Source organism: Athene noctua, chromosome 6, assembly GCF_965140245.1.
Source record: "Athene noctua chromosome 6, bAthNoc1.hap1.1, whole genome shotgun sequence".
In the NCBI taxonomy this organism is placed as follows: domain Eukaryota; kingdom Metazoa; phylum Chordata; class Aves; order Strigiformes; family Strigidae; genus Athene; species Athene noctua.
The window spans coordinates 46,449,680-46,464,572 of NC_134042.1; the positions used below are offsets into that span (position 1 = coordinate 46,449,680).

At 40.1% G+C, this 14,893-nt stretch overlaps 1 protein-coding gene across 1 annotated transcript in view; it reads left to right on the forward strand.

The window, feature by feature from the left end:
• Window positions 1-298: 298 nt before the first annotated feature.
• Window positions 299-14,893, forward strand: part of NUDT14 (nudix hydrolase 14) — a 61,946-nt gene continuing 47,351 nt past the window's right edge. The window contains exon 1 of the mRNA XM_074909333.1: window positions 299-454. Within this exon, the coding sequence (XP_074765434.1) occupies window positions 374-454 (81 nt within the window). The 5' untranslated portion in view covers window positions 299-373. The remainder of the gene's footprint in view (window positions 455-14,893) is intronic.

Sequence of the window (14,893 nt, forward strand, 5' to 3'; positions counted from 1 at the left end):
CTCTGCGTGCCGCTGCCGCGTCCCCGTTTTGGGGGTGAAACGCAGCATTTCGGCTCTTCACCGAGGGAAAGGGGCGGGAGGGCGCCGCAGCCCCGTCCTGTCACCGCTCTGCGGGACGACTGCCAGGGCGGGAGCCGCCGGGCTCTGCACCGCGCCGGGAGCCCGGCACTGCGCTGCAACCGGCCGCCGCCCGCGCGGCCGCGGGCACCGCCGCGGGCCCTGCGCGCCCCGGGACCGCACCGCGCCCGGCCCGGCCCCTGCCCGGCTGCGTCCGGCCGGCCCGGCCGCCAGCGGCTGCGCGCGCCTCTCCCCTTCCTCCTCCTCCTTCTCTTCCTCCCCCTCCACCTCCCGGCGGCCGCTGCCCCCAGCAGGGATGGAGGCCATCGAGGAGCTGGCGCTCAAACCCTGCACCTCCTCCCTCTACCTGCGGCCTTTCCGCCTCTGTTACCGGCAGGTGAGTGGCGCCGGCAGCTCGCCCCTTGGCGCCCGCCCAGCCCCTTCCCTCACGGCCGGGCCATCCCGTCCCGTCCCCCCGCCCCTTCCCTCCGCCGCGGCCGGGCGGCGGCGGGGCCTCTAACGCCTCGTCGCGGCGCGGAGGGGCGGGAGGCCGAAGGAGAAGGGCCGGGCCGGCCCGCGGGCCCCTCTGGTGTCCTCTCACCCCTCCGCCTCCGCCATTTTGGGGCAGCGGCGGTGTCGCCGGCGGAGCCTGCGCCTCAGCCTCATGGCGCCCTCCCGCCCCGCACCGCCCGGAACCGCCCCCCGGGGGCCGCGCTGCCGCTGCCCGCCCGCCGCAGGGCAGGTGGGGCGCTAGGGGGGCAGTGGCGGTAGCCCCAGAGGGCAGTGCCTGTGGAGGGCACTGCCTTGGGGGGTGCCATCAACTCCAGCCGCTTGCTGTGCCCCGGGTGCCCGCGGCCTGCCAGGGTCTGGGCTGTCTCCTTAACCCCGTTCTGGTTTTTCCGTTCCCCTTTGAGCGGGGCACCTCTTGGTTTGGGCCTGGCTTTGGTGCTGATCGTTTGCAGATCGAGCCCGTTGCTGTCCAGCCCTCAGCCAGGAACAACCAGCAGGTTGTTACATGGACAAGTTACGCTGCTGCTCTGCCAGGCCAGCCTCAGCGCCAGCACGGAGGAAGCCAGGGAGGAAATCCCTTTCCATATCATGTTTATATCAATGTGAGTCACCGTTCAAGGGATCCCTGAGAACTGGTACTTCCACCAGTGGCAGAAATGCAAGGTGTGAAAGGAAAGTCGCTTCTCGCAGTGTAAAATGCTGCATGTTCCTGGAACATTTGCAGGGAGCGAGGTCGTGCTCAAACCCAGTTGTTTCCTCTAGCTGACGATGCAGCATTGCCCGGTTCCAGCGTGAGCTTTTACCCAGGTACAGGGGTAGAAGTGGAAATGCAGAAAACTTTGGACGGCCCTAGAAATGCATGTTACAGACTACATCCTCTCTCACTCCTTTGCTTTGCTTCTAAACACGGTTAAAAATGCAGAAGAGGGAATGTATATGGAGGAGGTGTGTTTAAGTCCAACAGCGAGATAAGATACAGAAAAGGAAAAGCGAGGGTTCAAATAGTTTGCATCAAAACAGATGAACTGATTTTTTTACCTTTCAAAATACATTTTGTACATGATTTTCCTAAAGAAAGCTCTCTTCTCGTTGGTTGGGTTAAATAAAACAATTTGATTTGTGAACAGCTGAAAGCTTTACACTGAATTAATTATTTCTTTTTAGGTATCGTAAGAAAACCTGAAAAACAATTCTTTCGTGTTTTGAATTTTTGCTGGCTTAGTTTATAACTGACAAATCTTACTTGTTCATTTTAATTTCTGAGTCGTGCTCTATTTACATGAAAAAATGGGATTTAATTAAAATGTACAAAACAGTATTACAAAATTACATTTAATTGAATACAAATGTCTTAAGTGAAGAAGAAGAAGGATAAGGACGTGAAGAAGAAATAAGGATGTGTTTGGTCACATTCAGTGATTTGACAGAGACCAGCATTGCCTCCAAAAGAAGTAGGCTTGCCCTTCCTACACATCTTGCTGCTTCCTCTCCTTGCACAAGTGTTTGCACAGCAACATCGTGAGCTGGAGCAGGGATCTGGTCCACGTCAAACCTACTCTGGCCAAAAAAAAAGTTAGTTTTAACTTAAACAAGGTCTCAGATTCAATTCAAATGCTTATGCTGGCACAGGGAAGATGGTAATGTGGTGGTTAGGATGAGTGTTTGGGGGCTGGTTGAGGGCAGCGGTTGTTTCTCTTGGCCGCAGCACTGTCTTAAAATGAACATGAAAATGTAGTTTATATGGCATCTGGACAGAAGGTGATTTGGGTCCAGCCTACTGAGAGCATAAGCTCAATGAGTGTACAAGTGTTTGCACCTGACCTGAGATGCAGGCCCTACGTTTATTAAAAACACATTTTGCATTTTTAAACTGGCTTACTAACCAGAGGAAACACTAAATATTTTTAGTCATTTGACTAATCGTTTCAAAGGCATTTAGGTTTGCTGAAAACCCCATTAAATACCTAAATAGTTAAGTGTCTAAAATCTAAGGGAGTTAGGTGCCGATCTGCCTAAGAATTTTTGAAAATTCCACAACTCATCTAAAACTGAAAATGTTTTCCAAAATCTAGCACTTGATCTTAATGGTTTTATGCTGAGTATGTCCTCCCCTTGTTAATCTTTTTTTTTAATTCACTAGCTGGAAAAAGAAAAGAAACTTTTCTTCGCAGTTGCTAATTGGTGCTGTATCTTAAAGTAAAATTAGTTTCCGCCTTCCATGAATTCCTTGCACCTGCTTGCTGAATTTCACTCAAATCTAATAAAAAAGTCTGTCTGAATAACAGAATACTCTAAATGAGGAGAATTTAAATAATGGCATTTGTTGCACTGTGAAAACTGAGGCTAGTTGGGATACTTTATGCACTATGTGGCATCATGCTGTAATTGGAAGGCTTGGGGTGGTCTTACAGATACTTTTTGTGAAGCTGTAACATGTCCTCTATAAATCATTGCAGTCTGAAGAAGATTCATTGATGCATATTTTCGTGTTTATATAATATTGATGAAGGTTGATTTGGGTGTAGAAGATTGAGATTTTGAAATCTATTTTCAAACAGATACGTTTCTAAAACAGGCATTGCTATTTTGACATAATTCCCATGTCCAAAGACATATATAGAATTAGAGTTATTTTATTAGCTTGGGGTTTTACAACTAATGCTTTTCTGGACAAACAGGAAATTGAAAGAATTTTTACATACAACATGTGATTTTAAGATTATTTCAAGGCACTCAGGAACATTTATGTTACAGCATTGTTTCCTAGACATTTCATCATGAGCACAAACATTACAGAACTGATTCTGTGGCATTTCATCTAAATATTAGGCTACTTCTGTGGAAGTAATTTTGATCCTATAGCTAAACCAGTTAAGTCTTCATCACTTAAATTTAGATATAGGTGATTTATATCACAGTTTATTCTGCTAGTCTGATTTTATCCATTCAGCCCCCACCCCACTGAGTTATAAACCTCTGTTCTAGCAGGTTTACAGACCACCAGAAATCTGCAAGACATCAGAAAGGGATCCATTCAGTGGGTGAAATTTAAACAAAATGCTGAGTAAATACTGTTGTAAGCCCACACAGGTTATGTGTGTGAAGAAGAATATGGTCACACCCGATCAAGAGTGGAGCCAAAGACTCAGATGGTCTCCTACCTGTTCATCAGAGGCACTTAACACATTGAAAATTGTAGGCCCAAAGATTGGATGAATATTTTGGCCAGTTGAGGATTTTCCTTGAGTATCTATATGTTCAGACAGGGTGCTGTGGGCACACGCAGGAATGGAGAATCAAATCAGGCCGTTATTATCATGTTAGAGGAGACTCCAGCAGCATCTTTCTAGGTTTGTGCTCAAGTCCTATGTTTCCCTGTGTTTTAAGAGTTTGAGTTGTTCTTTGGATTGAACCTGTTGTATTTGGTTACATATAGAAATATTCTTCCAAAAGATCACAAGAAAAATGTAGGTTTCCAGCTGTTTAGCTGTAGTGAGGATTATCATAAGACATAGGAGTTCCTGAAGTTAACAGCAGTTTATGCCCACAGTGGATCTACTCTTCCAATAGAGGGTTATGAGATCTTTTAATGAGGTCTTTCACCTTCCTCTTCCTCTGCCCACTCATATTTTCAATGAAAGTGATGAGCTCTGAGTGTTTCCTATAGAGTGTAAAAGTAGGTGTACTCCTTCTGAAAGAATTCTAAGTTTTGAACCATGCGGGTTGGGGCAACATGCAGCTTGATGTTAGGCATCCTAGCTATGGGCACCAGCCTGGCTCTCCAGATAAATCACTGTACCCTTTTTAAAATTATTGATTCTGTATTTGAATAGTGCAAAGGTAGAAAGAGGAGTGCAGTAAAGGAGTAATGAAATTCAGCAGACTAGGCACATTTGGTTAGGGCCAATATGGAGGAGTAAAGTACAGTTTAAAACTGTGTTCTTCAAAATAGACATCTAACAGCTCCGCAAAATGAACTTCACTTTATGCTTGGGATTTTCAGCTGTCAACCCTGCTCAAGATGGGGCCCTCAGTCGAGTAAGTCATGTTATTTTAAGTGGGGTGGCCTGAGGGTGAGAGATGGACAAGGTACCTCACATAGCCTGAGGAATATCCTCTTCATTTTGTCAGTAGGAACCCTGTTTACATATTTCTGTTCTGCTTGGTACTGAAAGAAGAGAATTAATTTATCTCACATATACGGTAGCATCTGGCTAGTTTTAATGTGTACTTGCCCCCAAAGTGCAAACTGATTTGTTGTCTAAAGTGGCTTTTTTAAAAAAAAAAAAAACACCATATATCACCTCCTGAAGAATTGGCTTCTTTACCAGGAACTCCATGGTAAATCTCTTTTCACTTTTTCCTATTGAAGTTTTTCTGCTTTTCATAAATAATTTATTCAAGAGACCAGAGGGATGGCTAATGAGAGATTAACTCAATGCCCAAGGGCTAGGGCATTTCCCTGGGATGTGGTAGAGTCAGGCTGCAAGATCTTGCTTCAATTAATAGTCCTTCCCACATCACAAGAGAGTGTGCTCACTGCTGGGAAACATCATTTCTGTGTAAAGCTTCAGCTCTCTTTTGTGTGCGTTAGCCATGCACTGGCCTATATATTAGACAAAAAGAATACCAAGTTTAAGAATTCTGCTGAGACTAAGTCATGAAGTACACTCTGAGTAGTAACAGTTGATCAGAGTTGTTAGGATTTTGGGCAGCATTAAGTATCCAAATGGGAATCAGCAGCTGAGCAGGGATTTCAGTGGTTCTGCATGTTGGATTTGGACCCTAACCTAGGGCTTTGACAGGCAGAGCTCTGATGAATCTTGCTGTATTAATTTAGGAAGTTACTGCATGCAGTTGTTTGTCCCCATGCTAGCGGTTATTACCCTCTGAGAATCAGCAGAAAGGAAAGTAGTTCTGTGCCAGCTCTTACTCTGCTGTTCCAGTTCAAACCCACCTCCATCAGCCCTTTAAGCTAGATGACTGAGTTTTGCATAGAACTAAGTGGAATTGCCTTTGCATATTCTTACTGGTGACCTCTGTGCTGGGGACAGGACCCTTCAAGGGGAGGCAGAGCATCAGCTGGGGGGAAGCATCTACCCGGGGGAATAGTATCTTGAGCTGTTGCAGAAATTTTTGCCCAGAGCTCACATATCAAAGCCTTTGTGGATCTAGCCCAGACTCCTCTAGCTTTGTTTTTGAAGGTTGTTCTGGCAAGGGAGCTCTTGCCACTGCTTCCTCACATTGTATAAATATATATGTGCATTCTGTCCAGGAACTTTTAGAAGTTTGCTACTAGACTAATATCAACTGGCAGTAATTTTCCTAGTATGTATGTAAGTGAGTTTGTATTTTAAATCTGTGGAATGGTGAATGGGCATTTGTTTAATGATGTGGGATAAACCTCAAAAACTTCATGCATATCAACTGAACCATATAGTCAGTAGTGGTAAATTGGAACTATTTGCTCTTTTGTGAGCTTCACATCGCTTCTGCACTTCAGAGTAGTCCAGTGCCTGAGCATCACATTTCCTCTATTGATTTAATGTTTAGAATCATTCATTTTGAAGATAAACATGAAAAATGCTCCCTTCAATTTCATTTTAATGCCTGATGTTTTCGTTCAGTGTTAAAGGAATTCAGTTATAATCGGAGTTGTACAGTCATTCTAAAGTAATTTTCAAGACTATTGTAGATTTTAATACATCATAAACTATAACGGGTAGAAGATGTATTTCAGGAGTAGTGTGCAATTCATCAGTGAAGAAGGAATTTCTTATTTCCAATCTTGAATTTGCTACTGCTTTCTTCTGTGACCATAAGCAACCACCCTGTTTCTGTGCCTTACAATTTAACTCTCTTGGAGATGTCATGAGGATTAAAATATGTATATATGCAGAGAGAAGTGAGGCCTGTATCATCAATGTCATGAAAACTTTGAAGAAGGAAAAAGCAAAGCAGTGCAGTGTTACAGTAATATTAAAAATGTGATTTTACATTCAGAATTTTTTTTAGTATGATAATAGCAACATGAATGTGCCCAGCTGCCTGAAATATTCTCTGGAACTTCCACCTTGCTTTTTTATAAACATAAAACATTCTTTTCTATTTTGACAGTTAAAAATGATGCTGTTGAGGGAGTAAACAGATTTTAAAGTTACCTGTTGAAACAAGTAAGTCTTCTGTTGAATCTTCAAAAGGCTCCAGTAGTAGGAAATATGCTACCGAGTAATACATTTATTTGCAGTTCATTTTTTCAAAGCATTAGTGCAATAAAAGGAGATGCCATTTTTTCTACAAAATTTGTCTCGTTTTCTTCAGCATGTCAAGTCTATTATGTCAGTATATAGTATTAATCTTAAATGCAAACATACCACTTTTATCTCAGGAAGTTCCTGAGCTGCAAATTGCAGGAGGCTGAGTATTTTAACAATATATTCTTCCTTAGGCATCTTGGCTTCTGGCAGAGGTAGGATCCTGGATGAGACCGATTTTTGATCTGACTGATCTGACTGCTATGTTAACTGGGTATTATAGTTGAAATGCAGTATAATTCTTTTATATGGGTGAAAGAAATGTGAAGTTTTTTGCAATGACAGCATTAGGGAATTAAACATGGAGGGAACATAATTTCCTTGGAAAGAAACAGTCTTTGCAATTAGAGCACAGGTTTAAGAAAGGAAGTTAAGGAATCTAGGCATATCTGCTTCTGGCTCTGCTATATACCTTTAATTCAACTCTGAAAATCTGTACAAGTTATTTTTGTATGAGACATTTATGAATTACTAAAGGGGGAAATGAGACGAATTAGTTAATAAGAGTAGTAGTTGGAAAGAACACTAGTATTTGTTTCTGTTTCAGTGAGTATTACATTGCATTAGTCTTAATTTTTTTATCCAGCATGCTTTGACAAGTGAATGTAGGGTTCTTTGAAGTAAATACATGAAAAATAGTTGGTGACAAAACTTATTATTAGGTCAGTGATATTATGATTTAACAAACTTATGACAGCAAATGTCACTTATTGGAAAGAATAAGGCTCTGTCGAGCATCCTTTGTAGCATTCTTGCACAGGGCTGAAATCTCTCTCTACTTGCATAAATGAACATTAAAATCTCATTTAATGTCATCAATAGCTAGACTACTTGGGTTACTGTGCAATAGCTATGAAGTTAAGACTGAGTATTAGGAGGAGTTATGTAAGTTGTAGTTAGTTTAAACCAGGATTTTTCAAGTTCTGATACGTAGCTCTCTGAGGTCCATTGAACTATTGTATGTCATCCATGTGAGTCAACTAAGAAAAGCAGATCAGTCATCAGCAGATTTTAATGTGCTCCCAAGGGCTGCAGCTTCACTAGAAGATGTTTCCAGGTCTGCAGATGAAGAGGTTGAAAACCATTGGCTTTGACAATACGACTCCAGTAGCCTCATCTGCAAGGGCTTGTCTACACAGGACTTTCCTGATTAACTCCATGTCTTATTCTACAACAAAGAGTCTGGTTCTGTTTACGTTAAACCATTTTCAAAGTACGATTGCACTTTGAATTCATACCCTACCTTAATCCATGTTAACTTTCCAGTGCATGCCCTAAGGGAGCAGTAAACTGAACTGAATGACTGTGTCCATGCAGGGGTTTAATGGAGTTTAACTAGCAGAATTCAAGTTAATCAAGGTACTTATTTCAGATTCGTTTTCTTGATGTCCTGGTATAGACAAGCCCTAAGAATAAAAGTGGTTTAGTTCTAAGTGAATGAACCATGTTATAAAATCCATCACTGAGATTTTATTATATTTTTGTGTGTGTGAAATACAACTACTGTAGGGTATAAAGTAGTCTTTTTGGACTTGTTTGGTACTGTCTCCTTTGTAGTAATTGCAGTTAGATCTGAGAAATAAAATAGTGTTTATGTTCTGCAACAACTAAGTGCTTTATTTGATTTTCACTTTGGATCAAAATACATATGTTTGCTTAAATAGCAGAAACTTCTTTTTCCCAGTACAAAAAAATCTGTCATCTAAATCATAATTTCAGCTATGACATTATGTGTATTTGATATGTTTTATAGCAGATGAACGTTGTAACATTTTAAGTGTTTATAGCAAATCTGAGTATTATGGAAATCAGACATTTTCTGTAAATGGGAATATTCTTTAAAATGTCTGGTTTTGATGGTCTATGTGGGATTAAATTATAGTTTATTATATTCCTGAAAATACAAGTGTATTTTAGATATTATTTTTTACCTCAGCTGCTGCCATATTTAAACTAAATTTGTATTTTCAGCTGTAATTTATAAAAGGTCAGCTCCTGTGCTTTGAAAACTGTGCGAGTTGATGTTGCATAAATAAGCATGTTTTACACAGCAGGCATATAAAGTTAACTGCCCCTTTGACTTGCATTCAGATTAATTATTCTTCATCATTTTTAACTAAAAGAAGTTAAAGAACTTAGCTTTTTGGTACTGTCCTTCAAACATTGATCAAAATTTTGTTAATACAGTAACGCTAAAGTTTACACAAAGTAAAGCTCAGTTTTTCTTAGTGGCCAGCTCATGTCACACTAAAGCCCTGATCACAGATCAAACCAGCATTAATTATTTGTTTCACGTTGTGGTTGCTGTGTCAAAATCCTCTAAATACTTCTTGGAGCTGAGAGGGAATCTTACGGCCTGTGACAGAGCAGCTGGTCTGGACATGGGCTGATGCCCCAGTTGACAGGTTGTTGGATTAGAAAGAATATCAAAGGCAGTGAGTAAGATTAGGGATAAGTGAACATCTGACAGCAGTTTGCAGCAGGGGAGAACAGATGATAAACAATGGGAGCGGGGTGCGTGGGGGGGGTGAGAGGTGAGAAGGCCATGGGAAAAGTGTGGCGGCAATCACTAAAGCTCCAGGTTGCTGAGCCTCATGAATAGAACAGGAAATGGGATTTGCTGGGACAGATGTGCTGAGCGGTGATGAATACATTATAGGGAAATGAGGCTAAACTCTTAAAGGTGAGAGATGTTCTTTCTCTGAAAATAGAAAATATGAGAAAAGACAAGTTTACCCTCCCGGAGAAGTAAGCGTTAATACTTGAAAACTAATACAGAAAGAAGTAATGCTAATGGTAATTTTAATTAAAGGGTTATTCCGCAGTAGCATTCATGAGGAACTCTAGGTCATGTACTTCTGGCGTAACAGTCTTACAGTGCTATTACACATAATAGTATCGCAAGTATTTATTTTAAACCTAAGACTGCACAAATGGTAGAATAGTTTGAATGCTGGAACAGCCTGAATGGAGGCGCTGACTGGATAATGCTCAGACGCATATTCTGTATCTGGCATGTATTATATAGCACTCACATAACATATGTTTGATCCTGCCACCGTTAAAAGAGAGTTGTACTGAGTGATCTTGTGAGGTCCTTCCAGCCTTACATTTTTTCAATTCTGCAGAGTGATTGTATGCTTGTAGAAAATTATACATAGCGGTTCCTGTTCCTTAGGATATTGTTTCTGTACTTCACAAACTTCTTTAGTTTATATTCTTGATAGATCCTTTTCCAATATTTATGATAGAATTATCTCACAAAGCAAAACAGAAACATTTTGTGTGTTTACTGATAGGACTGTATGTCAGTTCACTGATTTAGAATTTCTTCTGTGTTGTTTTTTTTTTTCTTTTAAAGAAAATCTCATTTAAAAAAACCAACTCAGATTAACATTTTAATAGTGTATTACTTCAGCAGAAGGAGGAGAGGCAGAAAGTATGATTGTTGAGGTTGCTCTGAGAAAGTATCGATAAGGTTTGTTCTCAGGTATCTAGAAGTTTATTCCCCAGTGTATTCTCCCAGTTTGTTTTACAAATATGAGCTTGCAAAAATAAAGTAGAAACACAGAATGTGAGAATCACCAACTGGAAAACATAAAGCTCAATGGTATAAGGACAAGAGGTGACTTAGCTGTAACGGGAATGCCCACCATCTGTCTTTCCTGACCTCAAATCTCTCGTATGTTCTGCCCCGTCCTCAAGGTAAGGAAACACGTATCTGGCCTCCTTTCGTCCCCGTTTGCTCCTAGCCATGTGTACTGTAACTGTAGCCCTAGCTTTTAAAAGAACAAGGGATTGTAACTAGAATGTGGGATGAATATGTATGTATGGTCTGTAGCCTTGCTTCATGGAAGTAGCTGTTCATGTTGCAGAAATGCCATGTGTGGTATTTTGACCACAATGGCATCACTTGAATGTCAGTTGAAGAGTCCGTAGAGCTCTGGAGTTCCAGAAGTTCCCCAAAATTAGTGATCAACAAAGACTGTACTTCAAATGGGCATAATAATAAAGAAATAAAATGGTGGTAAGCATGGCAAAACATGGATAAAAAAGTCCGCTTTACTGATTCTGGCAGGCGTAACTACTATCCTACTAGTTCTGTTTGCCATAAAACTTGGAGTTTTACATTTGCATGAAACTATAACTGAAGAACTTACCATTTGTTACAGTCAGTTCCCATTTTTAGAGTGGTTGAAGATTATTTGCAGTTGGCTTGCATAATTCTTTAGTTTATATCCCAAGATTTAAACTGTTATAGGGTCACTGTCATTATGAAGGGTTCAGAAATACTGCAGTAAAACCCAGAACTGTAAATCACTAAATAATTCAATTAATTGAATGCCAGTTGTATATGACTTCTAAGCAACAGGTATATTTCTCTGTACCAGTGCTTTCTTCAGATGACAAGTTAGAAGATGTTTCCAGGTTATTTCTTGAACCTTTCTGGTATTATCTTTTCTGAATGGGAAGATAGGAGATGACCACTGCTCTGGGAATCAGATTTCAGTTGAGTCTACCAAAACTGAGAGGTAAAAGTGAAATTAAGAAAATAGGAAAACCTGGAGCTAGTTGCATCTGTCACTTTGAACTGATTTTTGGGGGGTGGGGAGAAAGGAGAGGATGAAAAGCCCTGAGGATCTTTGTGAGGAGGGTCTGTGAGAAAGTCTTAGGAGAAAAATCTAAAGATTGTTACTAAGCCTTGGCTTCTATTAGCCCCCTGCTGCTGTTCTTCATCAAGTTGTTTTAATGGCTTTCAAAGCAAGTGAGTGGAAAATGGTTTCTCTGGAACTTTAAGGAGACTGAACTGAAAACTGTCATTGCTTTATAAGTAAAACACATCAAAGATTGATGGAAGAATTGCTTGTTAAACACATTGTGGATTTTAATTAAAAAAATGGGAGATATCATAAAAGAGACATCAGATCATCATAACTACCTAAAGGTGAAAGTTTAATGGCTTGTCATCTGCTCAGGAACCTGTGTTAAGTATCTCTTTCATAGCTTTTGTGACCCTCTGTGTGTGTGTACATCTGTACAAGATTTTTTTTTTCCCAAGGTTTTTTTTTTTTCCTAGTGTACAGAGGGAAAAGTACATGAATGTAAAAATATAGGTGATGGTTACTGTGCTTTTTAGTTTTCTTTACCCTGTGTATAGGGATGTCTTCTTCTGGTATATTTAATCATGTAGTGCTTCAAATTCTTATGTATTTCTGAAATAGTTACTTTACTTTGTGTTGCAGTGTATGAAATGTCCTGTGTTCAGTGTGTCTAAAGTGCATTTGTCTATCATCTAGTAATTGCGTGAGTAATTCCAGCTTCTAGAACCTGGTCCTCTCACTTTCTTCTCCTCTCTCCATCTTCTTTTCCCTCCACAATCCTTCCAGTCAGTAAATAGTGTGGGTTTTGGAGTTATTTAGTAGATCTAATTAAAAAAAAAAAAAAAAGTGGGAAAAATAGTGAGCATAGAAAACAACATTTCCACTTGAGATTTTGAGCTTCATTCTTTTAAGCCAAATGCTTGTTCCGATATGTCATGCAGAATATGATCAAGGTGCGTATTTAGTAAGCAAATACAAACAATTGTTTTAAAAGACTAAAAGAATTCCTCGGCAGGCTGGTAAAGTACACCATGCATTATTCCCTATCCATCTTAAGTTTTCAGAAATGCTCCCTGTTGTAGTTTCAATTTTAATTCAGGAGTTCTTTCTGGAGTTACACAGCTACATTTATTCATGATTGTGACTAGATCTGATTCTTAATGTAGAAAATCGTTTTTTTCCCAAGAGCCTAATAATGATGACTGCAATTACTGCAGATTTTCTGTACATGATATTCTTATATATATCATCAAAAAGTATAACATCATTTGAGTGATTCTTTTTAGTGACATACAGGATCATTTAAATTAAGAATCTGAATATTGACTGTGCAATCAACTACATAGAATTTGAGACCTTAGTGTTATTATTTTAAGTTTTTTTTTCAATTTTGTCATTTTAGCTGATGCTTTAGTTATTTGTAATAGCTATTTGTGAACTTGGAATAGATGTACCGTTTTGTTTTGCTGCATATAAAGGTCCTACACTATAAGTGGGTTTGGACTATGAAAGGCCAGATACTGAGATCCTTAGTATGTATATTTTTATAAACTTTTTAAATTCCAACCTTACTGAACAAAATGATATTTTTGCTTCTCTCATTAGTGAGGCCAGGTCTTCACTTGCATTGTTTCTACTTAATCCTAGTTTAGGCAAAGACTAAAGCAATTTGATTAACAGATAGAATTTTTTTTTTTCTTTCTTAGAAAATAGATGATTGGAGTCACAGCAGTTCACTGCTTTATGACCAGAAATTACATGTTCTGACAAACTGAGCTGGAAGTCAAGATGTGGAAAAAATAGGGGAAACAGATACATTTGTATATTGATAGAACATTGTAAATAATTTTAAAGTTTGTTTAGTATATGAACCTATGTAGCTCTTGTATATATTCTCATCTTGAAATGCTGAAATAAACTATGACTGTCGGCTTCATTCAGTTTTGCTTTGGCTTTAAGACATACCTTTGTTATTGTTTGGTCACTTAAGCTTGTTGAGCTTTTGAAGCAGCAGGTTTAAAAGTGGGCTATCATGTCTTTTGGCAAATCTGTCTGAGAATTTCATATGTATGTCTACAGTTAGCACTCTGCTTCCAGCGTTGTAACATTTCTGACACTTTCAAATATTGGACAGAGGTAGGTAGTTTCTTGGCTTACTTTGTGCTCTTCAGAGTGACGTTTCATAGTGCTGCACTTTGTACGGCCTAAAATTTGATCTGTAACTCATCTCATATGTGTCTCTCAGATAATTTAAAGAATAACGTGAGGTCATTGGCTTCCTATTTAGTGTAACCAGTCAGTAATCCTAAGTACAGAAATGACTGCTATAGTACTTTATAGGATAGTTCCATCAAATTTGAAACCCGATTGTCTCTCTGATTGTTTCTATAAACCATGCTTTTTTCCTGTTGAGGAGAGATGGTTGACCTGTCAGTCTGGAGAACGCTGTTTCTTTTTATCTCCTTATTTCACTTTGATCTGTCTAGGAGTTAAAACATCTTGGCAGATCTCTCACAAAACTCATGGGAACATACGAGCTTCCCCGAGACCATTACGGTACACTTCATAGAGAAAGATTAATTTGTAAAAGTAACAATATAAATGTCAAGATTTTATGTTGGGGAGGGTGGGAGAGTAGAGATTTAATCACACCTAGGGGCTGAAAAAAGCTAGTTGGGGAAACTGTTTCACTAAATGAAAAAACTTGGGATATTTGCTTTCGGAGTATTTCTCAAAAAATCCCAGATGAATGCCCGTTGGCATTGTGTCTGCCCTCCCCTCTGTCTGTACATTCTTCTACAGCCCTTATGATAGAGCAGTGGCATGCCTTCCAGTCCTGCTTTAAGTGGGATGACAAACCACACCTAACAGTTGTGCCTTGGGGAAAGGATAAGAGAGAAAAGAAACAGCTTTCTGCAGTGCTATGTTTTATATACTTTTTGGTCAGAAGGTGTGTAATTGTCTGTAGCACTTGTGGAAGTTAATTCTTCATTCTCAGACCAGCCCTGCTGAATCCATGGAGTGAATTTGTAACCTTCATTCTTTGTCTTAAGATTTTAGGCTCTTCTGTATATGCTGGGTTCATGCCGTTGCATGCTCAGGATAAGGTCTTAGAGAGCTTAAGGTATCTTGGTATTCTGTTGAAGGAGCCAACAGAAACGACAATAAATAGTTTTAACATGCTCAGTATTCAGTACTACTGAGGAGGCATGCTAAAGATCCCAGGACCTGGTCTGCAAAAACACCTGCAGTTAGCACTAACCTTGAGTTCTTATGAGACTTGGTGGGTAGGAGGCATCCCTCCCTGCTCTTACTTCACCATGGAGACACTGCAGTGCTGCACCTGCCATCGTTCCCAACTTTGTTGAAACTTAGGATCTCCCGAGTGCTGCTTGCTGACCTTGGTCAATC